This window comes from Marmota marmota, unplaced genomic scaffold (genome assembly GCF_001458135.2).
Source record: "Marmota marmota marmota unplaced genomic scaffold, marMar, whole genome shotgun sequence".
Lineage (NCBI taxonomy): Eukaryota > Metazoa > Chordata > Mammalia > Rodentia > Sciuridae > Marmota > Marmota marmota.
In genome coordinates, this window is record NW_026000079.1 from 6,174,183 (window position 1) to 6,199,848 (window position 25,666).

At 49.2% G+C, this 25,666-nt stretch overlaps 3 protein-coding genes across 20 annotated transcripts in view; 1 reads left to right on the plus strand and 2 right to left on the minus strand.

The window, feature by feature from the left end:
- Positions 1-5: 5 nt before the first annotated feature.
- On the minus strand, positions 6-16,177 carry Anxa9 (annexin A9). Of its 7 annotated transcripts, none has more exons than XM_015502984.2 (17): positions 16,041-16,164; positions 13,170-13,277; positions 10,572-10,888; positions 10,167-10,248; positions 9,785-9,855; positions 9,037-9,132; positions 8,771-8,867; positions 7,290-7,384; positions 6,984-7,097; positions 6,662-6,752; positions 5,583-5,662; positions 5,151-5,210; positions 4,646-4,730; positions 4,451-4,546; positions 4,301-4,359; positions 803-925; positions 6-546 (listed from the first exon to the last, which is right to left on the minus strand). In XM_015502984.2, the coding sequence occupies exons 6-17, from the start codon at positions 9,109-9,111 to the stop codon at positions 484-486; spliced, it is 1,038 nt and encodes a 345-aa protein (XP_015358470.1). In that variant the 5' UTR covers positions 9,112-9,132; positions 9,785-9,855; positions 10,167-10,248; positions 10,572-10,888; positions 13,170-13,277; positions 16,041-16,164; the 3' UTR covers positions 6-483. The 7 variants fall into 7 exon arrangements, with proteins under 7 accessions (XP_015358470.1, XP_048670841.1, XP_015358469.1 ...); XM_048814884.1 differs by lacking the exon at positions 16,041-16,164 and adding an exon at positions 14,367-14,771 and having other exon boundaries at positions 877-925; XM_015502983.2 differs by lacking the exon at positions 16,041-16,164 and adding an exon at positions 14,367-14,761.
- Positions 15,159-24,570, plus strand: Cers2 (ceramide synthase 2). 6 transcript variants are annotated; one of them, XM_015502982.2, is made up of 11 exons: positions 15,159-15,177; positions 20,769-20,942; positions 21,349-21,466; positions 21,620-21,738; positions 22,043-22,100; positions 22,207-22,257; positions 22,417-22,509; positions 22,691-22,819; positions 22,980-23,086; positions 23,193-23,346; positions 23,502-24,570. In XM_015502982.2, exons 2-11 carry the CDS (start codon positions 20,770-20,772, stop codon positions 23,640-23,642), a joined length of 1,143 nt encoding a protein of 380 aa, XP_015358468.1. In that variant the 5' UTR covers positions 15,159-15,177; position 20,769; the 3' UTR covers positions 23,643-24,570. The 6 variants fall into 6 exon arrangements, with proteins under 6 accessions (XP_015358468.1, XP_048670838.1, XP_015358467.1 ...); XM_048814881.1 differs by lacking the exon at positions 15,159-15,177 and adding an exon at positions 15,984-16,002; XM_015502981.2 differs by lacking the exon at positions 15,159-15,177 and adding an exon at positions 16,060-16,078.
- The window catches only part of Setdb1 (SET domain bifurcated histone lysine methyltransferase 1), a 47,302-nt gene continuing 46,087 nt past the window's right edge, over positions 24,452-25,666 (minus strand). For all 7 annotated transcript variants that reach the window (XM_015502971.2, XM_015502970.2, XM_048814868.1 and 4 more), the window contains one exon: positions 24,452-25,217. In XM_015502971.2, coding sequence (XP_015358457.1) covers positions 25,100-25,217 — 118 coding nt within the window. In that variant the 3' untranslated portion in view covers positions 24,452-25,099. The remainder of the gene's footprint in view (positions 25,218-25,666) is intronic.

Consider the following 25,666-nt stretch of genomic DNA (forward strand, 5'->3'; position numbering starts at 1 on the left):
GTAGACATGGTGGGTGGAACATGTTAATAACTGCAACACGGGGGCAAAAACAGGATTCCCATTGAATAGCCAAGTGCACTTCAAAGGTGCTTCAGCTCCAAGGCGTCTTCCTGGTCTGTGTCCTGCTCCACCCAAAGTTCAGTCAGAGAACACAAACAACAGTAAAGTTTGCCAAAAAGAATTGGAGTACCAGAGAGATGTTCTGGCCAGGGTATGAGAAAGATGAGTGGGATAGAAACTATCAAAGAAATCCCATTACCCTTCTTCCAGGACAGAGCTAGAGGACCCAGGTAAAGAAACCATTTTGAAATGAAAGAAATTAGGGATTTAAAAGATACAGTTCAGCCTTAACAAGAAGCTTGGTATGCAGGGCACCATGAAGGGTCATCCTATTTAGAGGCCCAGCTGGTCTCCTGCAGGCTTAGCCAAACATGGGCATCTCAGATCCTTGAAGGTCACATGGAGGTCGGGGGAAGGGAGGCCTCAAATGTCTTCAGCTCTGCACAGGGCCAGAAGGGCTGACCGGCAATCCCCTGTGACAGCATCCTGCAGACAAGGAAGTCAAATGTTAGAAAGACTCACCACCATTCCATGGACCAAGCATTCTGATCCCTCCCTCCTGCTGGTCCATAGCTCATCCAGGAGGGAAAGATCCTCCCTGATGCTTGGAGTCTTGCACTCAATGAACTAATTGCTCATGAGATCTATAAGGGAAGAATATGCTCTGCTGTGAGCAGGAAAGATGGGTATCAGTGAGGAATGAAACTCCAAGGCTCCAGGTTAAGAACTAGCCAAATTTCACCTGGAGAGAAGAATAGAGGGACTTTCCAAATTTCTTCTTGAACTCAGCTCGGATGCTTAGAAGGTCAGTCTCACTTCGAGAGATAAGGATGCGCATCAGGACTTGGTAATTGGGCTCAGACTCCTGGTGAAAGAAGAAACAGATGGGGAAGGAGTAGTCTGTAAGATACACACAAGAGAAGGGATTGAGCAAGAAGTGGTGCACACCTTTTGTCTCCCAGCAACTCAGGAGTCTGAGATAGGAGGAACACAAGTCTGAGGCCAGCCTCAGCAACTTAGTGAGGCCCTTAGCAACTTAGTGAGACTCTGTCTCAAAAACTAAAAAGGACTGGGGATGTAGCTCAGTGGTAAAAGCATCCCTGGGTTTAATCCCCAGTATCCCCCCCCAAAAAAAAAAAAAAAAGAAAAGAAAAGAAAGGAAAAAGAGGGTTGAACTGCAGGAAGTGTTATTTTAGGAAGTAGAGGTAAGGTAGAATCCTGGAAAAAGAGAGGTAGACATTATTGCAGGGGCAGAAGTCATCTTTGTTCATCCTCATTCAGCCCCTGAGTGGGCAGCATGAATACTTCTCTCCTTCCTCCCCTATGTCTTTCCTGGCCCTGCCACTAGTTTACAGCCCCACTCCCCCACAGCTGGGTGGTGAGCGGCTCCAAAGGGTCCATCAGGGAGGCTAGAAAAGGCTCCCTGGGGCGAGGGGAGGGAAAGGAAAGGTAATGAAAAATGAGATTGATCAAATTAGGCTATGCACATGTACAAAGATGGCAAAATGAACCCCACGTTCTGTGTGGTTATGGTGTACCCATACAAATGGTGTACCCATATGTGTGTGTGTGTGTGTGTGTGTGTGTGTATATATATATATAATTTGTTTGTTTGTTTGTTTATTTGTTTATAAAAGGGCTGGGGAAGTGGCTCAGTGGTTCAGTGCACCTGGGTTCAATACCAGGCACCAGAAAAAGAAAAAGAAAACGTGATGCTGTATTTCATTTGGACTCATTTTTAAATTATCAGTGGACCTGATGGCTACTTCATTTTAACTTTATTTTATATTGTCTTAAAGATTGTCAGTTGCTCTCTACTATCCATTTTTCCCTTCTTCCAATTTTTGTCCCTCCAAAATTGTTGAACTGGACCAAGAAACACTCCTTAACTAAACATTTTCTTTGGTGTACAAGTGTTCTTTACACTTGATACTTGAGAGTAGACTTGGCATTCCATAATCCCCCAGGACTGTCATTGTGAATATTAATTTTTAAGTTCAGATTGGTCCAAATGAGCCTCAAATCAGTCTTTGCTGAAGGTAATTTTTCTGAATAAACATTCTTTACAGTCTATGTTTTCACATATCTCTAATTTAAAAAAAAAAATTACTAGAACTGGGAGCAGTGACACATACCTTATACCTTATAATCCCAGTTCCTGGGGAGGTTGAGGCAGAGAATCACAAGTTTTAGTTCATCCTCAGCAATTTAGTGAGACCCTGTCTCAACTTTTTAAAAATTAAAAAAGGATTGGGAATGTAGCTCAATGGTAGAGCACTTGCCTAGCAAACACAGGTCTTGGTTTCAATCTCCTATACTGGGGGAAAGAAAGTACAAGGTTATTCTGAATGAATTTTTTCCTTTTAAATTTTTACAGAAGGGCTGGGAATGTAGCTCAGTGATCCAGTGCTTGCCTACCTGGGTTCAATCCCCAACCCCACAAAAATAAAAGCAAAACTTTCAAGATGCTTTAAAATTTTTACAGAAAAATAGGCATGTACTCTTTTCAGAATCCTGAGATAAATCTTGTATTTACATTAAAAAATGTGGGTCCTGTAATTCAAATGGACTATAATTTACTGTTTGTTTGTTGGGGGCGGTGTGGTGGTGGGGATTGAACCCACTGCCTTGTGCATGCTGGCAAGTGCTCTGTCATAGAGCTATGGCCCCAGCCCACAAGTTTGTTGCTTTAACAAAAATTTTAGACAGCTAACCATAGCTCTTCAAATGAATCTTGCTGTTGACTCATAATGATCCAGGCTTTCTTGGTCAAGTATAATAATTTCCTGTCGAGACGGAAATCTCTCGATAAAAGAGCAAGTGTTTGACTATATTTTGAGTAGTCATCAACAAGGCATGATAACTTCTAAACCAGTATACAGAAAGCTATTTCATCTACCAAAATGAGAGTTATTACTCTTACTACTACTACTATTACTACTACTATTATTATTATTAGGTAACAGGAATTGAACCCAGTGGTGTTTAATCATTGAGCCACCTCCTCAGTCCTTTTTGTTTTATTTTGAGACAGGGTCTCACTAAGTTGCTTAGGGCCTAGCTAAGTTGATGAGGCTGGCTTTGAACTTGCCATCCTCCTGCCTCAGTGTCCTGAGCTGCTAGGATTGCAGGTGTGTGCCACCATGCCCGGAAAAAAACGAGAACTCTTTTATCTTTTTCACATTTCACATTTTTTCCAACTTGGTGATTTTTGTTAACCCCTACTTTGTAGGGATGCTCTACCAACTGCTGAGCTATATCCCCAGCCCTTTATTTTTTATGTTGAGACAGTACCAAGCTGCCCAGACTGGCCTCAAACTTGCCACCCTTCTGCCACAGCCTCCTGAGTTACTGGAATTATAAGCTAAGCGTGAGCCATTGCACCCAGTGCAAACATTTTATATGCAGGTTTTGGGGGACAGTTTTTATAGGAAAACTAGTTCATTTGTGCAGAATGAGTAGATTTTGTTGTGGAATTACTCCAACCAACGTCACCATTAATAATATGGAACAAAATCTGACCAGTGTAGAGAAAGGGGGTCCTGGATGCTAAGAGCACTTATCACTGACAAAGTATTGACACAGGACAGTAAATGTCTGATATCATTCAGTGTTTTATAGGGAGACTGTATGATTTACTAGCTGTGTGACTTTAGGCAAGGTACTTAACCTCTTTTGTTTTTTCACGTATAGAATAAGGATGGAGTATGGTTGTGGGGATTCATTGAAATGTGTGTTATATACTCAGGATAGGCTCTGGCACCCAATGAGCACCTATGAAATGCTGGCTCTTATTCTTGCTAGTGTTATCTTCATCACCTCTGACAACAGTGGATACTGGACAAGGAAGTCACTGTCTGTAAATTCATCAGGGGTGGGGCTGTGGCTCAGGGGTAGAACACTTGCCAAGCATGCGTGAGGCACTGGTGTTTGATCCCTGGCTCCACATAGAAATAAACAAAATAAAGGAATTGTGTCCATCTACAACTATATATATATATGAAAGAAATCCATCACCTGGTGATTAATGAGGCCAAAACCTTAGCTTTAGTGCTCTTATGGGTCAATTAACTTAGTTCTAACTACAGCCTTCTCTTCTGCCTTTAATGAGACAGTGTGTAGACACAGGAGAAGACACCCCTGTAGAGTTATAAAGTTAATGTGAGACTGTCACCTTAACAGCTGGCGGGGAGAGTCTCCCCAGATTTTGTGGAAAGGGAGGAAAGAGTGCACTTCTCACCTGGAGGGCTCGGTGGAGTTTGTCAGCAAAGTACAGCGGCGTGTTCCTGATCACCGAGGCTGGAAGCCAACAGGGGGACGGAGGAGCTCAGGGGGGCCCAGCCCAGCCCAGCCCAGCAGAGGCCCCGCGGCACACACGGACACTCCCTACCTAGGCTGAGCAGGGCGGCCCGGGCGTCTCCACGGAAACGGGTGCGCACGGCCTCCTCCAGCTCCTGCCCCGTGCGCCGCTGGTACTGCTCAAACACTGGGCGTGCGTGGGAAGTCAGAAAGGGGCTGGTGGGGGGACCCCCAACACCCCCAGCCCACGGTCAGGGCAGCCGGGGATGAGAAGGCCCCTGCCTACCTCGGGTGAGGTGTTTGGGGTTGCGCTGGGTGAGGATTAGGACCCATGGCCCCTGGGTGCTGCGCCCTTCATCCTGCCGCAGCGCCTGGGAGGGGGAAGGATCAGCAGGAGTGCATCAGGTCATTGGAGGGGTCAGCGGAGCCACGGTCATGATGTTCCCAGAATGTACCATGAAGGAGATGGGATTAAGGATGGAAAAGGTGATTTTTAAACTATAAATTCATTGTCCTATATATGGTTTTTAAAAAAGAAAGAAACCGGGCTAAGAGAGGGGCCCTCACAATTCTGTTCCCTGAGTTGGAAAAATCCTGATCTTTAAGGAATTAAATAATCCCTCACCCAAATGCCCAGGAGAGGGGACTGGGAGGCAGAGTCAAAACGAGGGAAGAGGCTCTTGCTACCGTGTCCCAGGCGCCTCCCCAAGTGGGTCCCAGGTCCCAGGCTCCAAGACCCAGTGGTGAAGGGACTCACGGCATGGCCCTGAAAACCCCTCGGCCCCGCTCACCTGGACATCCTGCTCTGCCAGATTGTAGTCAATAATTCCAGAGTAGCTCTCCCGGCCCCCCTAGAGGAGAAAGTGTTCTCAGAAGGCTCTTTGAGAGGCAGGTGTTTGTTTTTGTTTTCTTTGTGCCTGAAGATTAAACCCAGAGGTACTTTACCGCTGAGCTATGTCCCCAACCTTTTTTATTTTTTGTTTTGAGAGAGAGTCTTGCCAAGTTAGAGAGGCTGGTTGCAAACTCAGGATCCTCTTGCTTCAGCCTCCTGAGTTGCTGGGATTAGAGGCAGGGGCCCCTGCACCCATCTTGAGAGGCAGCTTTTGATCTTCAGACTGAGAAGCCAAACCTTGGCCTCCTTAAGGTGCTCTCCTGTCCATCACATGACACAGTGCTTCCTGCACTTGCCTGTCCCTGACCTGATGAGTGTAATTCCTCCTCACCTTGGCCAGGGCCAGGAGCAGGTCCCGCAAGATGCCACTGGTCTTAGACTTGATGTCGTCCTCAGCCTCCACCTGGAAATCTGGGGTGGAGACAGGAGCTCTTGGTTCCTGCTGATATTCCCCAGTGTAGACAGCCACAGTGCCTGTCAAATTGCTGACCCCCTGTGCCCTGCCATCTCCTGCTTATAGTAGCTTGATGCCTGCTTGTTGACCACTCTGACGGTCTCCCTAGGCCGTGAGCTGGGCGCTGACTTCAATCTGAGCACCACCTGCCAGGCAGGAGGCATCTACTCATTATGAGTGGTGGCCAGCCTGGAAGAGGGAAAAGGACACCTTACTGTGAAACAAGAGGGCTAGGGCCTGGCCCTCCAGTGACAGCTGGAGATGAGGAAAAGACGGTGTGTGAGGCAGGATGCAAAGCAGGGAAAGAGCGGGAAAGGGAGAAGGAAGGGAAATGAGGCCAACAAGGGCTGGGGACGAAGTGTGGTGACAGAGTGCTCACCTAGCACACACCGGGGCAGGGAGCAAGAGTCTGAAGAGGCAGTAAGAACACAAGACTAGACATCAAAGGAAAACTGGGGACAGCAAAACAATGGGTGGTGGTGGTAAGATGCAGATGGGAAAAGCTTTTACAAATTAGTGGGTGAGGCAGGGGACACCAAACGGGGCAAGCGACTGGGAGAGGTGACACCTATCACTTAGAGAGCAAGTTCCCATCTTAACCCCAGGCTACACCAAGGCTGCACTCAGCTAGCAGGGGTGGTGTTATGGCAGGGACAGCAAGGGGCTAGGAGGGTGACAGGGGTGCCATGGGGATTGTTACAGTGCCTAAAGTTGTCATTATTTTGGAATCTGCCCTGGAGCCCCAGACTAAATGGTTAATCATCACTTGTCTTTCCTGGTCACATCTGGTTCTTTCTCCTGGGGAGACTGAGGCACTGGCAGCAGAGTAGGGGTGTGAGAGGGAGGGGAGGCCTAAGGGAACAAAACTCGGACAGTTAGGCTTTCAGATGGTTCATGGTAGAAGTGGATTGTCCTGCAGTCACTGTCCAGTTCTTGGGACCCTCCCATGTTCTTACGGTGCCCGTAGGCTGCCAGGCACTCCTGCAGCCGAGGTGGGGTTCGGGTAGCAAGAATTTCCATGGTTACATCCTCTGCAGAATCTGAGGCCTACAAGAAATTGGGAGGCCACTCAGACTAGGCCATGTCATGAGGATGGCAGACTAACAGGGGCAGAGGGCAGGTGCTGGCCATCTCTCCATCCAAGGGTCAATGATGAATCATAAGAGGGGCCTCCAAATCCACCCTCTGGAGTGGACAAAGGCCAGGCAGATGGCCCTGTCCTTCCCTCAGTGGTGTCTTTAATTCCCTGACATTCTTCACAAGTGTCCTTTTCGGTACCTTCAAGGCTGTCCTCAGTTCCTGGGCATCAAATTGGGCTGCAGGCTGCAGCAGGGCCACCACAATCTTCTCCAGGTTCCCAGAGAGTGCCGCCTGCAAGGACTTCAGCAGGTCCTACAGTAAATGGTGCCCACAGCAGAGACATGGGGTCGGGGAGGCCTCGGAGGTGTGGGCGGATTTGGGAAGACTTAGCTGGCTTTCCTCTCAGACCTGAAGCACCACCCCTGGAGGCCAGGAGGCTGGGCTGCCATTGCTGTGTGGGTCCTCCCTGGGGCCACTGTTCCGGGGGAGTCAGTGCCGTCTCACCTGTTGGGTACGCTCCTGGAAGGCTCTAGAAATAAGCTGCCTTTGCTCTCTGCTCCGATTGGTTAGCACGTCCACAATGGCACCACGATCCACACCTGAACCAAAGGGAGGCTGTCACCAAGGTCTTTATTTATACCAGACACCAGGTGAGTGCTCTCCCACTTGAGCCACAACCCCAGTCCTTTTTTTTTTTTTTTTATTTTAGTTGTAGCTGGACACAATACCTTTATTTTATTTATTTATATGTGGTGCTGAGGACCGAACTCAGGGCCTTGCACGTGCTAGACGAATACTCTACCGCTGAGCCCCAGTCCCAGCCCCTCAGCCCTATTTTAAAAAATATATTAATTTACTTTTTGTACCAGAGATTGAATCCCGGGCACTCTACCACTTAACTACATCCCCAGCCCTTTTTATTTTTTTATTTTGAGACAGAGTCTCACTAAATTGGAGACTGGCCTCGTACTTGAAACCTTCCTGTCTCAAGTCTTCCAGGTATTTGGGATCACAAGCATGCACCTGGGCATGAGGACCTTCACAGGGCTGGGGTCCCCACACTCTCTAGAGGAGAGAACAAGGTCTAAGGAAGGGCTGGGAAGGGAAGAAGCAAGGGCTGCATCACCCATATGTCCACTTGATCTCAAAAGAAGATGCAGGGGCTGGGGTTGTAGCTGGTTGTAGGTTGCAGCAGAGAACTTACCTAGCATGTGTAAGGCACTGGGTTTAATCCCCACAATCACATAAAAATAAAAAAATCAAATAAAGATATTGTGTCCATCTACAACTAAAAATTTAAAAAAAAAATTTTTTTTCAAAAGATAACAAATTGGGGCTGGGGTGGTGGCTCAGTGGTAAAGCGCTTGCCCAGCATGCGTGAGGCACTGGGTTTGATCCTCAGCACCACACAGAAATAAAATAAAGATATTGTGTCCACCTAAAACTAAAAAATAAATAATTAAAAAACGGATACAAATAAAATGCCAAAGCAGCATGTAAATCTGATACAAATTTAGGTGTTTTTTTTTTGTCATTGTTGTTTTACAATGCTGGGGATTGAACCCAAGGCCTTATCCATGGGAAGCAAGCACTCTACCCACTGAGCTATATCCCCAGCCCCTGATACAAATTTAGGCAAAGGTGGCCCCATGTGGTAGTTTAAAAAAAAAAAAAAATGCTTTTTGGGATTGGCCAGCTCAGCTTAGAACCTTAGCTCCACTGTTAAGAGCTACATGCCCTTGGGCAGGGCTCTTAACCTCTTTGAACCTTAGTTCCTCATCTGTAAAATGGAAAGAATAAGACTTCCCTCCCAGGGTGTTGTGAGAATGGGTAGGACACACCTACCAGGGTATGGTACTTGACACACAGGAATTAAAGTATTTCACAAACATTTCTTGAACTTTGTTAGTTCCTCCTTCCTGGCTCCTTCTTGGTCCATAGATCGGCTTCTAAAAGAACCCCAAGTGCAGAGGGAAAGGGCTCACCTTGGCCTGTAATGGCTTTCAGTAGCCTCTGTACATCTTTGTCCACACTGAAGCTCAAGAAGGTCCTGAGTGTGCCCAGGGTCCCCCAAGCTGCAGTCTGCAAGAGCATGGAGTGATTAGGAGTGGAAATCCCCTGTCTGCCCTCTGCCCCTCCCCAGTGCCCAGGACAGGCCCTACTCTCCACTATGTCCCATCTTCCCACAGCCCCTGAGTTGATACATTAAAGACCATCCCCAGGCAGGCATGGTGGCCCACACCTCTCCTACCTTATTGGCCAGGCCCAGGTGGCTAAGGATCTCCGGGGTCAGAGAAGGTCCCATCTCCCTGCTGCTCGCAGACATGGTACAACAGGATAGGACGCCCTAGGGAAGGAAACAGGAGCAAACTGAGGCCCACCTGGGCTCTGGATGACCCTCAACCTACAGCCTGGGCCACTCACTGCAGGAAAAAAAAAAAATTAATCTGCTTAGCAGGTGTGTGAGCCTGGACCGGAGTGGTGGGGGAGGGGTAAGAGGAAAGCCCCCCACCTTCCTCCCCTTTCCCTCTTCCTTGAGGAAGCAAGACCAGAGAGACTGCGGGAAGCAGCACTGATGAGACCCTCCCTTGACTCCAGAGTGGGACCCAAGGTTCCTGAGTCCTTGGTCTGGACAATGCCTCCTTCTGAGGCCCATGTCCCTTCCCCATGGTCTGGCTGGGTTCTCCTGGGGGAGTGGAGGGCAGTTGAGGTGAGGTGGCACTACTGAGTGCACGGGTGGGATTCCTTCCTCATTGCACCCCCATCAGCACCTTCAAAGCTGCCCACCAGCTTTTCTGCCCTTTGCCCTGGGAATCTCACTCTGGAATCTTTAGGTCACCAGGTACAGACTTTGATTTGAAGTATGTGTCCTTGTGGGGACCTGGGTACCTGGACTAGGGAGCAGGCACTCTGAGATTGGGAAAGGAAAACATTCCTACCTCCCTCAAGCAGTCAACAAGGTCCCCTCCTTCAGCTGAAGGCCCAGGTCCAGGACTTACCCAAAGGTGCTAGGTGTCCTTCTGGCCTGGTGGCCTTCCTGCCTGTGTGGGCACCCCAGCTTCTGTGTAGCCTGGTAGAGGAGAGGGGGCGTGGGCATCCCAGGCTGAACAGCCGGTCAGATGACATCTACTGCAGACCAACCCAGCTGTTGTCTGGGGCTGTAGCCCCTCCCAGACGTGGGAGACCAGCTCTCGCTGCCTATCTCCCTGTAAACACCTCCCTGCCCAGCATCTCTCCTCCTAGGCACCGGGCCTTCACCCACACAAGCAACTCCGCTCAGCCTCTCAACAGCTCAGCCAAAGACACAGGAGGCTTTGTGCATGGCTTTCCCTGTGGGGCCAGATGGGACCACAGAAGCCCAGTCCAAGTCCAGCTTCTGACCTGGCTCTGCCTCTGGCTCCAGCTCCCTGGGGGGGCAGGTCCAGCAGGCTCCAGGCTGATTTCAAGGTCGATAGAGAAAAACCTGTTGGGGCACATGCCATCAGGACACCCCAGCCTGCACCCCAGAAGGGGTCCCAGCCCGGAAACTCCCCTGACCGCTGCTGCCTTTTTAAAGCCAGTTGGTCTGGGTGGGAAGATAGGAGGGGTTTTTATATCTGTGAAGGAATGGCCCAGGTATTCTGGGGTGGGAGCAGATGTACAGAGTCAGGAGAGAAAAATGCAAAGGGTGTTCCCTGGAGACAGAAACGTCACGCTCCCCAAGGCACCGTGGAGGAGGAGGAGACTCCCTGGGCCCCACTTTCTTTGACTCCTTCTGCTGACTTCTGGCCGCCAGGGCTTTCTGACCTTATTGAGCTGCAGATGATGCAACCCCGGCAGGCAGCGGGCTCCAGGCTGTCAGTGCGCAGAGCAGCAGGTGAACAGTCTTTTCCAGCCTCTGGGTCCCTGAGGAGTTGCTCCAGCCGCACAGCTGACTCCCTTGGGCCTGGGAGCAGTCTCTTCCCTGCTTCCTGGAGATAGCAGTTGGGGCTGGGCCCAGCCCTGGGCTCTATCCATAGTACTCCACTCGGCCGGCCACTCTCCCGGCTCAGGACGGCCCCCACTGATAGTGCTTCACACCATGAAGGAAGATGTCCCTGGTGGCACTCCCCCACTTCTCTCTCCTGTTGAAGTGGAAAACACAGCCAGTCACAGTCACTCACCTCTACAACCCCAGTGACTCAGGAGGCCAAGGCAGTGAGATCCCAAAAGTTCGAGGCCAGCCAGCCTGGGCAACTTGGTGAGACCTGTCTCAAAGTAAAAATCAGGATTGGCTGGGCGGAGGGGGAGGCTGCGGCTGTAAGGGCTCAGTGGTAGAGCACTGCCTGGCACGTGTGAGGCCCTGGGTTTGGTCCTCAGCACCACATGAAAGTAAATAAAATAAAGGTATTCTGTCCCTCTACAACTTAAAAAAAAAAAAGATGGGGTGTACAACCAGAGAAATGAAAAGTTGTGCTCAATTGTATACAAAGAGTTGAAATGCATTCTGCTGTCATGTGTAACTAATTAGAACAAACAAACAAAACAATGAGGAGGATGTCGTTTAGTGGTAGAATACCCCTGGGATCAATCCCCGAGGCCACAACAAAGTGGAAAATATGCACCAGTTTTAGGGTTAGAGAATGTGGGTTTAAGTCCCAATTCTTTTCTTTCTCTTTTCTTTTCTTTTTTTCTTTTGGTATTGAGGATTGAACTCAGGGGTGCTTAACCACTGAGTCACATCCGCAGCCCATTTTTAAAATTTTGAAAAAGGGTCCTACTAAATTGATGAGGCTGGCTTTGAACTTGAGATCATCCTGACTCAGGCTCCTGAGCTGCTGGAATTACAGGCTTGTGCCACGGTGCCTGGCTCCAGTCCCAATCCCGCCACTTGTTTTATTCTGTAACTTTAGGGAGTCACTTCAGCTCTCTAAATGGGAATAGCAGAAGACACTGGTGGGGGCAGTGGGGAGGCATCTGAAGATCAGCTTCCTGGGAGGGATAAATAAGGTAATGATAGAAAGTGGCGCCGTGCCTTGTTAATAAGAGGAGTCAGAGTAAGTAAATGCAAATACAGGACAGCCAGGTAAATTAGAGTTTCAGATAAACAATGAATAATTCGTTCACAGAAGCATTACCCAAATATTTCACATAATATACTTATGTTAACAAATTATTTATTGTTTACCTGAAATTATAATTATAATCCAAGCCAGGCATGGTGGTGCATGCCTGTAATCCCAGCAGCTCAGGAGACTGAGACAGGAGGATCACCAGCCTCAGCAATTTATGGATGCCCTAAGCAATTCAGCAAGACTCTGTCTCCAAATAAAACACAAAATAGCTGGGATGTGGCTCAGTGGTCCAGTGCCCTGAGTTCAATCCCTGGTACCAAAAAATAAAAAATAAAAGTAAAATTATAATTCAACTTCATGTCCTGTATTTTACCTGACAACCTGACATATGGAACTCAGTTTTGGCATGACAGGAAAAGCAAAAAATAAAAAAAATAATAAAAATACACACACACACACACACACACACACACTTGGGATTGAACCACATCCATAGGTCTTTTGTTTTTTTATTTTGAGACAGGGTCAGGCTGGCCTCAAATTCTCCTGCTGGGTAATTAGCTTAACTTTTCTGTCCTCAAAACAGAGATAAACCAGGTGGGTACTGCACTCCTATAATCTCAGCAATTTGGGAAGGTGGGGCAGAAGGATCACAAGTTCAAAATCAGCCTCAGCAACTTAGTGAGACCCTAAGCAACTCAGAGAGACCCTATCTAAAAGAAAGAAAGAAAGAAAGAAAGAAAGAAAGAAAGAAAGAAAGAAAGAAAGAAAGAAAGAAAGAAAGAAAGAAAGAGGGGCTGGGGATGTGGCTCAGTGGTTGAGGAGCTGAGCCGGCCCCCGCTTCCCCCAGGGTTCAATTCCCAGGACAGAGAGAGAGAACAAAAAATATTGTTTATATTGCAGATTGTTGTTAGAATTAACTAAATACAAATAATGCTGGGGATGTAGCTTAGTGGTAGAGAGCCCTGGGCTCTATCCATAGTACTACAAAAATATTAACTGTTAACTAATATATAACAATAAGTAATGTTACAATATTATTTTGTAATGATAACTGTTATTACTTGTATCCCTAAGAAATCCAACCTTGGCTCTTTGGCAATTTCTTCCTTGCCATTTCCAAAGATGACCACAAGAGGGCATTAGCAACCATTGGGAGTCTGCGGAGTCCACTAGTTGCCACTTGAGGTCCCTGGCTCCACTTCCAGACAAGAGTCTCTCTCAGTCACTTGCTGAGAGAAGAAACCTCCTGAGGGCCTGAGGTTTCTGGGTGGGCTTGATGGACAGGTGGGGCCAGGGGAAGAGCCTCACTGCTCGCAGATGAGACAGACTACTGGGCATACCAGGTTACCTCAGTTAGACTGGGTGATCACAGTACAACACTTCCACAGCCAGGGTCCCCATGTCCTCAGCTCTTGGAACCCTTCAGAATCTCTTCTGGCTACTCATGCCGCGCAGGCTTAGAGGGAAAGGAAGAGAGAGTGAGGGCACCTGTCTTGCCCAGTGCCAACCTCTTCAAAGGACTCCTGGTAGACCTGCAAGGCTAAACTCAATTTGGAGAAGGCACACAGAAGTCCACAAGGCAAAGGCCATGTCCTTGTGGGAGGAGTGTATGTGGGGTGAAGGGGAGTGCATTTACAGCATCTCTGCTGAAACTTTGGTGGATTCTTCTTGAGTTTCCTTCCTGAGTTTTGTTTTGATCAACACCCAGGCTAGACTGAGGTTGCTTTTAGATTTACCATTCACCTTCCACTTCCATGTTCTTCCACCAGGAAGAACATGGACAGGACCCTGCTTAGCTTCTGGGATCAGATGAGAGCCCATGTTCAGGGTGGTATGGCAGGAGACCTAACTCTATGTTCTAAATTTTAGGATTTCAGGGTTGGAGGACATCTTAGTGGTGATCTAATCTGCCATCTTTTGTTACTGATTCCAGGAGGGCCAGACTTCCCAAGGCCATGACATTGGAACCAAAATCCAGGTCTCCTAACTCTCTTTCAGTGTTGTCTTCATCCTTTGATGTTAGTATGTCTGATTTGCTGTCCCTCTTAGTGGAATACAGGGAGGGGGAAAGCAGTAATAGTTGCCTCATGAACAGTGAGTGCTTCAAACCCCCAAGCCCCATATTGCTTTTCTGCCAATATTTTGCATTGCATTATTTCAGAATACAGAGCAATCGATCCCTTTTGGCTATTTTACCTCTTTTTTTGGGGGGGGGTGTTACCAGGGATTGAACTCAGGGGCACTGGACTACTAAGCCACACCCCCAGCCCTTTTTTGTATTTTATTTAGAGACAGGGTCTCACTGAGTGCTTTGTGCCTCACTTTTGCTGAAGTTGGCTTTGAACTCACAAGCCTCCTGCCTCAGCCTCCCCAGCCACTGGGATTACAGGCATGCACCACCACACACAGCTTGGTTATTTTACTTCTTGTTAGGAAACTTTTCCCTATAGCTCCTGGCACCTGAGTGTGATCAGATACCCGATACTAGGCAGACTCTACTCCCTACTTCTGTGTTGTATTGCTGCCCTGTCCTGGACACACCCACCTTTCACAATTGAGCTCCATGGATTCTCCCGTTCCAGAAGCTCTCTTAGATACCCAAACTCTGGCCTGGTGGCTTGTCCTCTGCCTTGGGACACCTCAGCAGCCCACATAGAGGAAGTGAGTCATGACAAGGCAGGCCTCCCTTGGGGCACTGTGGGTGTGGCATACCAGCCTGTGGTGGGGGTTGGGTTGGAAGGGTAGTGATCATAATCATGTCCAGTCAAGGCAGGGCAGTGTAGCATCCTCCCAATCCTGGCTGAGGCCAAGTTTCCCCTCCTCCCTTGACTTTCTCCTTTGTGTCCCAGGGGAGGGGTATATCTTCTTATCTTTATTTCTCAGGCTTTCATTATCCAACTTCTGCCCTAAAACTTCCTCTCCCCACTGCTCACTTTTCATACACACACACACAAATACTCTGTATGAATTTACATATTTATAAATATTTATGTAATTTACATATATACGGTTATATAAATAATTTGCACATATAAACATATACTCATGTATATAATTTTGTTTTGAGTGGTGGGGATGGAACCATGGCCTTACACATGCTAGGCAAGTGCTCTACCACTGAGCTACAACCCCAGCCCCGCTCCACTGCTATCTTAGGAAAAATAAATAAATAAATAAAGACTAACCAGGACAGTTAAATGTCCCCCTGAGGAAGGCTTTTAAAAGTCTGGTGGTGAATATGGGAAAGCATGGAACCTAGGAAAATCCTCTGAGAAAAGAGGGGAGACAAGTAGCCCAGGGGCCTGGGGGGTTAGACACTGGAACCCTGTGGATCACCTAGTGTGGGCATGTGGCGGGTAAGTACTCTAGGGACTGCACTGGAGAAAGAGAACCGAGGAATTGGAAGGCTCAGGAAAGGAGAGTAACAAGTGGGAAGAAAGATACTGTTGAAGATGTCCTAGAAAGAGAGGAGTTCAGACCAGGGGCATAGGAAAACAGGACCAGAGCTTGCTGGGAACTGGGAAAAATCAGGCCGGCAGTGGCTGGAAAAGCCCGCAGGGTCCCGCCGGGGACCGATCCAGTGTCCCCTTTTCTTGCCTGGTAGCCTGGGCAGGTGGTCTCACTGCGAGGGGCAAGTGGAAGGTCGGAAGTCGGCCTGGCCTGCAGCTCTGGGCGCATCCCCCCCAGCACCCCCTCAGGCTGCAGGCGCGCCGGGTTCAAGGTCGGGCTGTTTAAGGGATGTTTCCACGGGGGATCGGACACGCGTGGACGTGGCGCACGACATTTCACAAGCCAGCCGGAGGGTGTCTCTCTGCCCTCTCCCGCAGTAGGGCGTGCGTGCGGGAAGGGGTGCTGCCACCCAGGCAGCGCCACGGCGCGGGGTGCAGCGCGCGCCTCTTACTGGGGGCAGTCGGGGGGCTGCTGCCCGGGCGCGCCCGAGAGGCGTCTCGCCCGGCGCGGCCCGGGGACCGTCGTGGGAGGGCGGCAGTGGCCCCGAGGGGCTGGGCNTCCCGGGCCCCCGGGGCCCAGGCGCCCAGACCGTTATGGGGTGTGTGGCTGGCGGGGAGCAGCCAGAGAAACTGGCTTTCTGGGCCGTAACTTGCTAATTATTGGCTCCGAGGCCCTCTGGCAAAGTGGGTTGACTGCAGGTGTGTGGCCTTAATCTCCGGCCGAGCTGGCGAGTTCCTCTCTCCCCGTGCCAGGCTCCGGACATCAATACCTGCTTTCATCCCCTGGCCGCCGAGGTCTCAGAGCTCCGTGAGTCCCCAGGCGCTGAGGGCCTCTCTCCCCAGAGCGCCCAGGAGGGAAGGAGGAGGGAAGGCCTGCAGCAAGCAGTCACCCTGTCTGGGTTCCAGCAGGGGCTTGTGGGCCCTCTGCTCAACACCAGAGTTGAGGCGACTGGGCCTGAGTGTGAGTGGCCGACTGCACCTGTGATCCCTGTCCCTTCGGACCTGGCTCTGACCATACAGAGACCTGTATAGACGCTTTCCAGACAGAGCGAGCCTTTTCTCTCCTGGCATCCCACAGCCTACTCTTCGACTAACTGCGGCCTCTGGCCAAATTTCACCCTGAAAGGTAGGGCCTCCTCATTGTCCAGCCACTGGTCAGGCTGGCTTTCTCTGTAAATCAGGCCCCCATCCCTACCCTCAGCTGCCTCTTCACAAGCTGGCCCTGGGGACTTTTGGATTGACATCCCTGTCAAGCTGTAGGCCAGATGAGCCTGAGGACCCAAGCTGTTTTTCTGCCTCTCACCCCCATCTTTCCCAGAATTTGACCCAACTTTCTGGGCCTGTGCTGCTGTTGGATTCATGACACACCTCTTCTTCACTCACACATTGCTTGCAGCCTTCTAGTTCAGTTTGAGATCTGCCTGGAAGGAAAGTTTTCAACAAGGAAGACTATTTAGGACTTCTTGCATGGCTCTTTGTGTGTGTGTGCGCGCGCCAAGGATTGAACCCAGGGGCACTTAACCTCTGAGCCACATTCCCAACCCTTTTTATTTTTTTATTTTGAGATAGGGTCTCACTCAGTTGCTTAGTTACTGTGGCTGTTTTGAACTTGTGATCCTCCTGCCTCAGCCTCCTGAGTTGCTGGGATTACCAGGCATGCACCACCTCACCAGCATGCCATGTTTTTGTAGTTCCTAGGCTTTGCAAGACCCTTTTTCACGCTCTCTGACTCTTAGGGCCCCTTTGTATTTTCCTTAGTTATTTTACCAAACTCTGAGAGCCAGTGGGACTGTTATTACATTGAGTCTGTGAGAATTCTTTTCTCACAGGCTAAATTTCTGCTCTGTCAGCTCCCATGGAGTTCCCCCTACTCTTTTCATCCACCTACAGGAGTCTTGGGGGGGTGGTCAGACAGAGGTGGGGTGGAGATCGGGGCTCAGCAGAACACTGCTCATGTTCAAGGTAACCTGATACTTGAAGCCCCTGCCCCACTGGCCCCTCTCCAGCTTGCAGAGCATTTGTGTCTCTGAGGCAGGTGTGTGGTGTAAGGGAGACACACACATGCTCACCCACTCCATCTCTCTTCATATGGGGGATGTAATCTATTTCTTTTTTGGGGGTACCAGGGATTGAACTCAGGGGCACTTGACCACTGAGCCACATCCCCAGCCTTGCTGAGGCTGGCTTTGAACTCGTGATCCTCCTGTCTCGGCCTCCTGAGCCACTGGGATTATAGGTGTGCACCACTGCACCCCATGTGGGGGTGTAATTTCTGTAGGTCGAAAAGGGTGTGATTCTCTCTGCCAGAAAATCAAGTATCTGCCCTGAGGGCTGAGGGGGCCAAAAGGCAGGGTCTTCCCTGTACCTTGACCTTTTCTTGCCCTGGCCTCTTGTTTATGGGATTCCTTGTTTGGCTTGATGTACAGGTGCCAGGAAGCTGCTAGGCTTGCCACCGGGAACAGACGGGCTGCTTGGCTCTGCGGGGGGAGTGTAGGTGGGGCGGCTAGGAGCCCCACTTGTCATCCTTTGCCTCCTGTGGAGCCAGAAGTCCTAACCCCCTGAACCCACTGCTGGGAGGGGTAGTGCTTCTAGGCCAATGGAAGTGAAGGACAGCATGGGAGGGCTGTGATCACAGAAAGCCTGCGAGAGCCCCATTAATCTGCATCTCGGAACTCCTGACATACTCTATCACACACCTGTCTTTTACCCTCCATGCCTGGGGTGGAAGAATGTGGGTGCCGTCTTGTCTTGAGCTGAAGTGGGTACACTTTGTAGGTTCTCTGACACCTGTGGTGCCTCCCTCCCCAGCTCATCTTTGTAGGGATCAGACAGGTGCAAGACATTCCTGGGCCCCAGGAGTCCAGGAGAAGGGGCTCACTCCAGGTCCCTAGCTAGCCCTCTGAACCCTTACCCCTCAAACACCCTGACCAGAGACCCACCTTTGCCAGTTTCCACTGACTGGGATGGAGATGAGGTTCAGAGTGGAAGCTTGCCTGTTCCCTGGGCTTTAATTTATGGAAAAATTGGGCCTCAAGAGACAGCAGATTGGGACTGGGGATGTGGCTCAAGTGGCAGCGCACTCGCCTGGCATGCGTGCAGCCCGGGTTCAATCCTCAGCACTACGCCCTACATACAAACAAAGATGTTGTGTCTGCCAAAAACTAAAAAATAAATATTAAAAAAAAAAATTCTCTCCAAAAAAAAAAAAAAAAGAGCAGATGACTGGGTCAGTTACAGTTCCCCACCTCCAGTCAGGCTGAGCAAAACAAAAGAAGGTGGGAAGGAAGAGGGGAGGCGAAGGTGTTCAAACATACTTTGTGATTCTGCATGTCCCTTCTCAAGTTTTTATCCTTGTCCTTTCTTTGATTTTTCTATTTTTCTTTGTGAAAAATTGCATGTATATGTGTGTAGAAAGTTCTGCTGTGGGAAGTTATATTTAATTTTGTTCAGTTCAAAAGGGTTCCATCTCTGGAACTAATTAAATATTTATTCTGGCTAAGGTGGAGGGGGAAGGGGCAGTGCCCTTGTGTGCTGAGGCCTGGAATGTGCGTGTGTCTGTGAGTGATTCTGGGCAGGAGGGGGAAGGTGGAGCTGAAGCTCCTTTATTGTCAGTGCTTACCTCTGATTTCGTTCGAGAGAGCAATGACCAGGAGTGGGGACAAGAGGGTAAAGTCCTTGAGCTGGAATACTGACCCGTGACAGGCTAGTGACAGGCTGAGAGGGATTTCGCAAGTGCTTCTGTGGTAGGTGGGGTGGAGCCAGCTGAGGCCAGCCCACCTCTGCTCAGCCTTTTGCAGCCGGGGATTGGTCTCCCATTCACATGGGACAACAATCCTCCCACTCTCTTTCCTCCCCAGTTGGGAGGGGACCACCTTCTGTCTCAGCTTGCAATCTCAAAGCCAGTCTGAATACCACCAGCTCTCTTTCCTCTTGGGTGGGAACCTGGAGAAGACCGCCTGGGTCACCCTTCTTGCACTCACGGTGGAGTCCTGGGACTGCCAGGTGTCGTGCTGGACCTGACATCATTGACTCTTCAGGGCTATTTTGCTACTTCTGTTGGCTCCAAACAAATGCTGTCCCCCCCATGAACCACACAACATTCTCTCCTTCATTTGGGTTCTGAGTGGTCTGCGGCCCTGTTCCTTTCTCTTCAGTGGGGGAAATGGGGAAGGGGTAAAGCGACAGCTGTTTCCTGGGAGGAGGAGTATTTGCGATGAGTGTTTCCCTGCAGATTAGTGTTTTATGTTCTGGATGAGCCTTCATAAGAACTAGCTCAATTCTACCAGATGTCTTGGTCTGTTGTCCAGATTCTTTGTCCCCAGTCCTTGACTCTATGCCACTCGGCCTTCACTTTCTTCTTTTAAAAAATAATTTAAAAATCAATCAATTAAAAAAATCATACATATATAGGTGGAAACACGTCTTTATTTATTTGTGTGGTGCTGACAATCGAACCAGTGCCTCACACATGCTAGGCAAGTGCTCTGCCACTGAGCTGCAGCCCCAGCCCCCTTCACTTTCTTTCTGAAAGAGGCTTACACATAAGGTTCTTCTGCCTTAAGTGTAGACTGGATGGCTCATTGTGAGGTGTCACCTTGTGTGCTTGGTGATCATTGACTGTTTTGGGGCTCAGCATCATTCAGGAATATTTTAGCTTTCCTTAGGATTTGCTGCCCAGATGAGTTGTAGGGAAGGGAAGTGCTTGTCCCAGCCTGTAATCTGTTTGGGGGCCCTTCTCTCCCCTCTCCCATGAACCTTAAAGCCTGAGAGTGGGGTGAAGGAAGGGTGCCTCTGATTTTACTCAGGTTCTTGGCCATGGCTTCTCATGTCAAGTTCTGCCTGTCCTCCAGGTTGAAACAGCAAAGTGAAGAACCTGAGGTTCTGTATTCCAGGGACTCAGGACTTCTAAAGGTGTCAGCACCACCTGAGGTTGCCATAACATTAAGTGTTAAATCTGGAAAGCCGTGGGCTGTGGCTCAATGACAGAGCGTTTGCCTAGCACATTCGAGGTACTGGGAGGTACTGGGTTCGATCCTCAGAACCACATACAAATAAATAAAAGGTATTGTGTCCACCTACAACTAAAAAAAACATCAAAACAACAGCAACAACAACAAAAACTGGAAAGCTACAATATTACAGATGAGGAAACTATTTGCCTCAGACCACATAGCCAGGACCAAACTCCAGGGCTTGAGTTGCGGCCCCCTGCTCCTTTTTTTTTTGGGGGGGGGTACCAGGGATTGAACTCGGGGGCACTAGGCCACTGACCCACACCCCCAGCCCTATTTTGTACTTTATTTAGAGACAGGGTCTCCCTGAGTTAGCTAGTGCCTCACTTTTTCTGAGGCTGACTTTGAACTCACGATCCTATCTCAGCCTCCTGAGCCACTGGGATTACATGGGCCACAGCACCTGGTCCCTTGCTCCTTTTGAAATACCAAGAAAGCCTTCATTCCTCTAACTCTTCCATTTTATCTCATTCCCTCTTTACTCAGGATGCTCCAGACCTTGTATGATTACTTCTGGTGGGAACGGCTGTGGCTGCCTGTGAACTTAACCTGGGCTGACTTAGAAGACCGAGATGGACGGGTCTACGCCAAAGCCTCCGACCTCTATATCACACTACCCCTGGCCTTGCTCTTCCTCATCGTTCGATACTTCTTTGAGCTGTGAGCATATCAGCCTATCCTCAGGCCTTCCCCAGCCGCCTGCCAGTCTTTTGCTGTTTAATTAGACTTGGATCCTGGTGTTCTGGTTACCAGGTCCCTGCCCACTGTGTCCCCTCACCCTCAGGGCACCATTGTCTTCTGAGGGCTCAGCACCCCCCAAGTACTTTCCTTCAATGGTTATTTGTTCTTGTCCTCCACCCCCAACCAGGCCTGGTCACTAGTGAACACAGGCAGCTTTGTCAGCTGTGGGCAGCCCAGGAGGCTAGAGGAAAGGGGTTGCCAGGAAACTGGGGAAACTGAGGCCCAGAATAAAGCTGCCCGAGCTTGCAGTTCTGTCCCCTCCCAACTCAGGGACTCAGAGCATTCCAGGAGAGCCAGACACCTCTCACTCGTGTCCTTTCCCCAGTTACGTGGCTACACCACTGGCTGCCCTCCTCAATGTAAAGGAGAAAACTCGGCTGCGGGCACCTCCTAATGCCACCTTGGAGCATTTCTACCTGACCAGCGGCAAGCAGCCTAAGCAGGTATGAACTGCAGACTCCTCTGGCCCAAGCTACTGAGCCCCCGTGGGGAGGGCAGAGGGAGACGTGGGGTTTTAGCCCTGGTGGGTGAAGACAGGAGAGTGGGAGTGCTGCTGATTCCGAGGTTGAGCATAATGGCTTCTTCACTCTATCCAGGTAGAAGTAGAGCTTTTGTCCCGTCAGAGTGGGCTCTCTGGACGCCAGGTAGAACGCTGGTTCCGCCGCCGTCGCAACCAGGACCGGCCCAGTCTCCTCAAGAAGTTCCGAGAAGCCAGGTAAGCTGGTACAAACAGAATTGGGTGGTAGAGGGGCTGGGGCTGAGTGGTAGCGCACTCGTCTAGCATGTGTGAGGCCTGGGGTTAGATCCTCAGTACCACATAAAAATAAATAAAATAAAGGTATTGTGTCCATCTACAACTTAAAAAAAAAAAAATGAATGAATTGGGTGGTAGAGAAAGGTCAAATGTGTCTTGCTGGGAGGCCACCACGAGCAGGCAAATTCAGTTATTAATAGTAACCTTGAGGATATCTGGGGGCTATGCTATTCTCCTACCCAGCCATTTGTGCTCCCTCTTCCAGTTGGAGATTCACATTTTACCTGATTGCCTTCATTGCCGGAATGGCCGTCATTGTGGATGTGAGTGGCGATTACTGGGAAGTGGGAGTAGGTTCTCTAGCAAGGTGGGATGAAGCTATAGAATTTGGGTCCATTGTTCTTTTAATGTTTTACCATTTCTCTGCAGAAGCCCTGGTTCTATGACATGAGGAAAGTTTGGGAGGGATATCCCATACAGGTATAAAATGGAGCCTTGTGAAAAGATGGTTTCTGGGACACATGGAAGAGGGACTGGTATTACAGAATTAAGAATAACCTTGGCTAAAAGGGCTGGGATTGGAGGGTGAACCCTTTGGGGCTAGTTGCCCTGAGGTTCCTACCCGCTTTCCTCTTCCAGAGCATCATCCCTTCTCAGTATTGGTACTACATGATTGAACTTTCTTTCTACTGGTCACTGCTCTTCAGCATTGCCTCTGATGTCAAGAGAAAGGTTGGTGAAGAGCTGTGCAGTTAAGCCCAAGAGCCAAATGAGGTTCTGGGGTGAAGTTTTCTCCTTTGACTTCTGAGGGCTTTGGGTAGAGCTTTTACAATATGGGGGACAAGAGGTAAAAAAGAATAGTGAGAGCTGGGGAACAGGAAATCATCTCCTAGAACCTGCATCTCTTCTGCAGGATTTTAAGGAACAGATCATCCACCATGTGGCCACCATTATCCTCCTTAGCTTCTCCTGGTTTGCCAATTACCTCCGAGCGGGAACTCTCATCATGGCTCTGCATGACTCTTCAGACTACCTGCTAGAGGTTAGCCTTCCTTTTGAGGCCCTATTGCAAGTTCTTCATTGGCTTTGTCTTTTTTGGGGTGGTGGTGAAGGCAACAGAGAGCCAGTGCTGATACTGAGTGCACGTATGAATGTATGTGGGAGTCAGGGTCTTGTGGTGACGTAGGGGGCTATTTATGCAGTCAGCCAAGATGTTTAACTACGCTGGATGGAAAAATACCTGCAACAATATCTTCATCGTCTTCGCCATTGTTTTTATCATCACTCGACTGGTCATCTTGCCCTTCTGGTAAGTAGGTGTCCAAGCAATCCTCTTGAGAACTCACCTTTCTCTCCCTCACTTATTTTCCCACTCTGGTCCATGTTTACAATTCTCTCCCCCTGGAAATCCTCAGGATCCTGCACTGCACCCTGGTGTACCCGCTGGAGCTCTATCCCGCCTTCTTTGGTTACTACTTCTTCAATGCCATGATGGGAGTGCTGCAGACGCTGCATATCTTCTGGGCGTACCTCATTTTGCGCATGGCCCACAAGTTCATAACTGGAAAGGTGAAGGCTGTCTCCCATTTGTAGGCCTTATCACTCTCAACTACAGAACTCCCCAAACTCCATGTCATGTCAGTAATCCTTCAAAACAAACAACGGTGGGGCCCTGGGCACATAGGGACAAGCTCTCAGTGACCTTTTTCCTCCATTTTTCACAGCTGGTAGAAGATGAACGCAGTGACCGGGAAGAAACAGAGAGCTCAGAGGGGGAGGAGGCTACAGCTGGGGGAGGAGTAAAGAGCCGGCCCCTAGCCAATGGCCACCCCGTCTTCAATAACAACCATCGTAAGAATGACTGAACCATTGTCCCAGCTGCCTTCCAGATTAATGCAGAAAGCCAAGGAACTAGCCAACCTTCCTCATAGGGTCACTTCAAGCTCTGGGGAGATCTACAGAGAAGGGGAAAGGAGACTTCTGTGTTCTCCCTCCTCCTTTGTCACCCTGTTGCCTTTAAACCAAATTCTAACCAGCCTGTCCTCATAGAGGAGACTGGTTATATCCTGTATTAGAGGGGAATGGTTTTACTGTCCTCTCTGTTCACTATTATCCTTTCTATAGCTTTTGAGATCCCTCCTCAGCTCTGGGAGTGGGGGGTATGATCCACATTCCTTGTTCTAGAGAATTTGGCCCTGTTTGCCTTTGACTCCCTGAATGCCACAGCCAGGGTCGTGCCTTACTGTCCCATCTGTGGGCCTCATTCTGCCAAAGCTGGACCAAGGCTCACTTTTCTAAGCTTCCTGACTTGGGTCAGAAACCAAAGCTAAACTGACTCTTAACTTTTTCCGACTTTTTTCCTCAAGACAAAACAGACTAAGTGTAGGAGGGTATGCAGCACCCGACCCTATCTCTGCCAACAAGTGGGGTAATACTGGGGACTGCTCAGATGGTCGTGCTGCTGACTTCTCTGCCAGCTGTCCCTATGGCCACAAGTCCAAGGTCTTCCAGCTTCCCTTCTGTCCTCTTTTCTTCAGCTAGGCTAGCTGGTGTGGAGTAGAATGGCAACTAGTTCTAATTTTTATTTATTAAACATTTGGAGTTTTGGTTTTAAAGCCAGAATTACAGCTAGCACCTGGCATTTCAGCAGAGGGACCATTTCAGACCAAAAATGTACTGTTAATGGTTTTTTTAATTAAAATATATTAAAGATTAAATAAAACGTGGCAACAAGGATCAGACTATTAGGAATTGATGAGGAATTAACTAAATAAACTAAGATAGTTTTTCTTATGCCTTCCTTGTAGTTATGTAACATTCTTTTAAAAGTTTCACGTGGCAAATAAAAGTTGGAGAAGGTATAAGATTAATGACAGCTGCCCATTGGAGGGGGGAGTGGGGCAGGTCTCTCCACTGACAGATCCAGAATGGGAGTATGGGGCCTGAGGGAGGGAAATCAAATCAAAATCTTAGTTTGACCATTTTGTTAAAAAGACTTTTCAAGGAACAATACAAACCAGGGATAGCAGATATGCACCGCCGCCTCCACTTCAATTAGAATAATGGACATGGGAACAAACGTGGGATGGCAGGCCCAGGTACGAGTGGTGACCTCTTCCCATCCCCGAGTGCCTCAGGGAGTCAAGAAGGGACTCTGCTTTCTAGCACCACATTGGAGAGATCTCCTGATCCAGAACCCCCATTTCTATCTACTAGGAACTGGGGGGAGTGGCTAGACCAGAGACTTGGGGTCAGAGCTGAACAGTCAGGAAGACCCAGTTCCTGAGGAAAGAAGAGTTCTGAAGGCGAGGAAGGCGGCTGTCTAAAGAAGACGCCCTCTGCATTCGATGGCCCCACAGCAGCAGAGCAGCTCCTTGCCTTCCACACTGCCCACCTCATAGTTGTAGTCCCAAGTAAGTTCTGTTCCAGCCCGGATTCTCCTGAAGAGGAAGAAAAAAAAAAGGATGGGATGTGGTGAAGGTAGCAAATTATGTAGGCACTTGGGGTTATGAGAATGTGTACATGGAAGCCGGGCGTGGTGGCGCATGCCTGTAATCCCAGTGGCTCAGGGGAGCTAAAGCAGGAGCATCATGAGTTCAAAGCCAGCCTTAGCAATAGCGAGGCACTAAGGCAAATTCCTGAAACTCTATCTTTAAATAAAATACAAAATAGGGCTGGGCATGTGGCTCAGTAGTAGAGTGTTCCACAGTTCAATCCCTGGTAATCCCCCCCCAAAAAGATGTATATGTGGAGCTGGACCATGGAGGCAAAGCACAGCTCTCAAACATTTGTAGCCTCTGACTGTATCCCATTTGTCCCTAGCATATTCTGTGCTGTGGCTACGACTGTGAACAGGACTCAGCTCTTTGTTCCTTAAAAGACAGACAAT

Excerpts from the sequence above, each read along its gene's own strand:
- Anxa9 (XM_015502986.2), bottom strand. The coding sequence starts at position 9,111 with ATGTCTGCGAGCAGCAGGGAGATGGGACCTTCTCTGACCCCGGAGATC. Across the intron at positions 5,663-6,661 it reads CCTGGCAGCCTACGGGCACC|ATTTCCAGGTGGAGGCTGAG; the intron begins GTAAGAACATGG and ends TCTCCACCCCAG. Across the intron at positions 4,731-5,150 it reads TGGCAGAGCAGGATGTCCAG|GCGCTGCGGCAGGATGAAGG; the intron begins GTGAGCGGGGCC and ends TCCCCCTCCCAG.
- Cers2 (XM_015502982.2), top strand. The coding sequence starts at position 20,770 with ATGCTCCAGACCTTGTATGATTACTTCTGGTGGGAACGGCTGTGGCTG. Across the intron at positions 22,258-22,416 it reads GGGAGGGATATCCCATACAG|AGCATCATCCCTTCTCAGTA; the intron begins GTATAAAATGGA and ends TTCCTCTTCCAG. Across the intron at positions 22,510-22,690 it reads CCTCTGATGTCAAGAGAAAG|GATTTTAAGGAACAGATCAT; the intron begins GTTGGTGAAGAG and ends TCTCTTCTGCAG.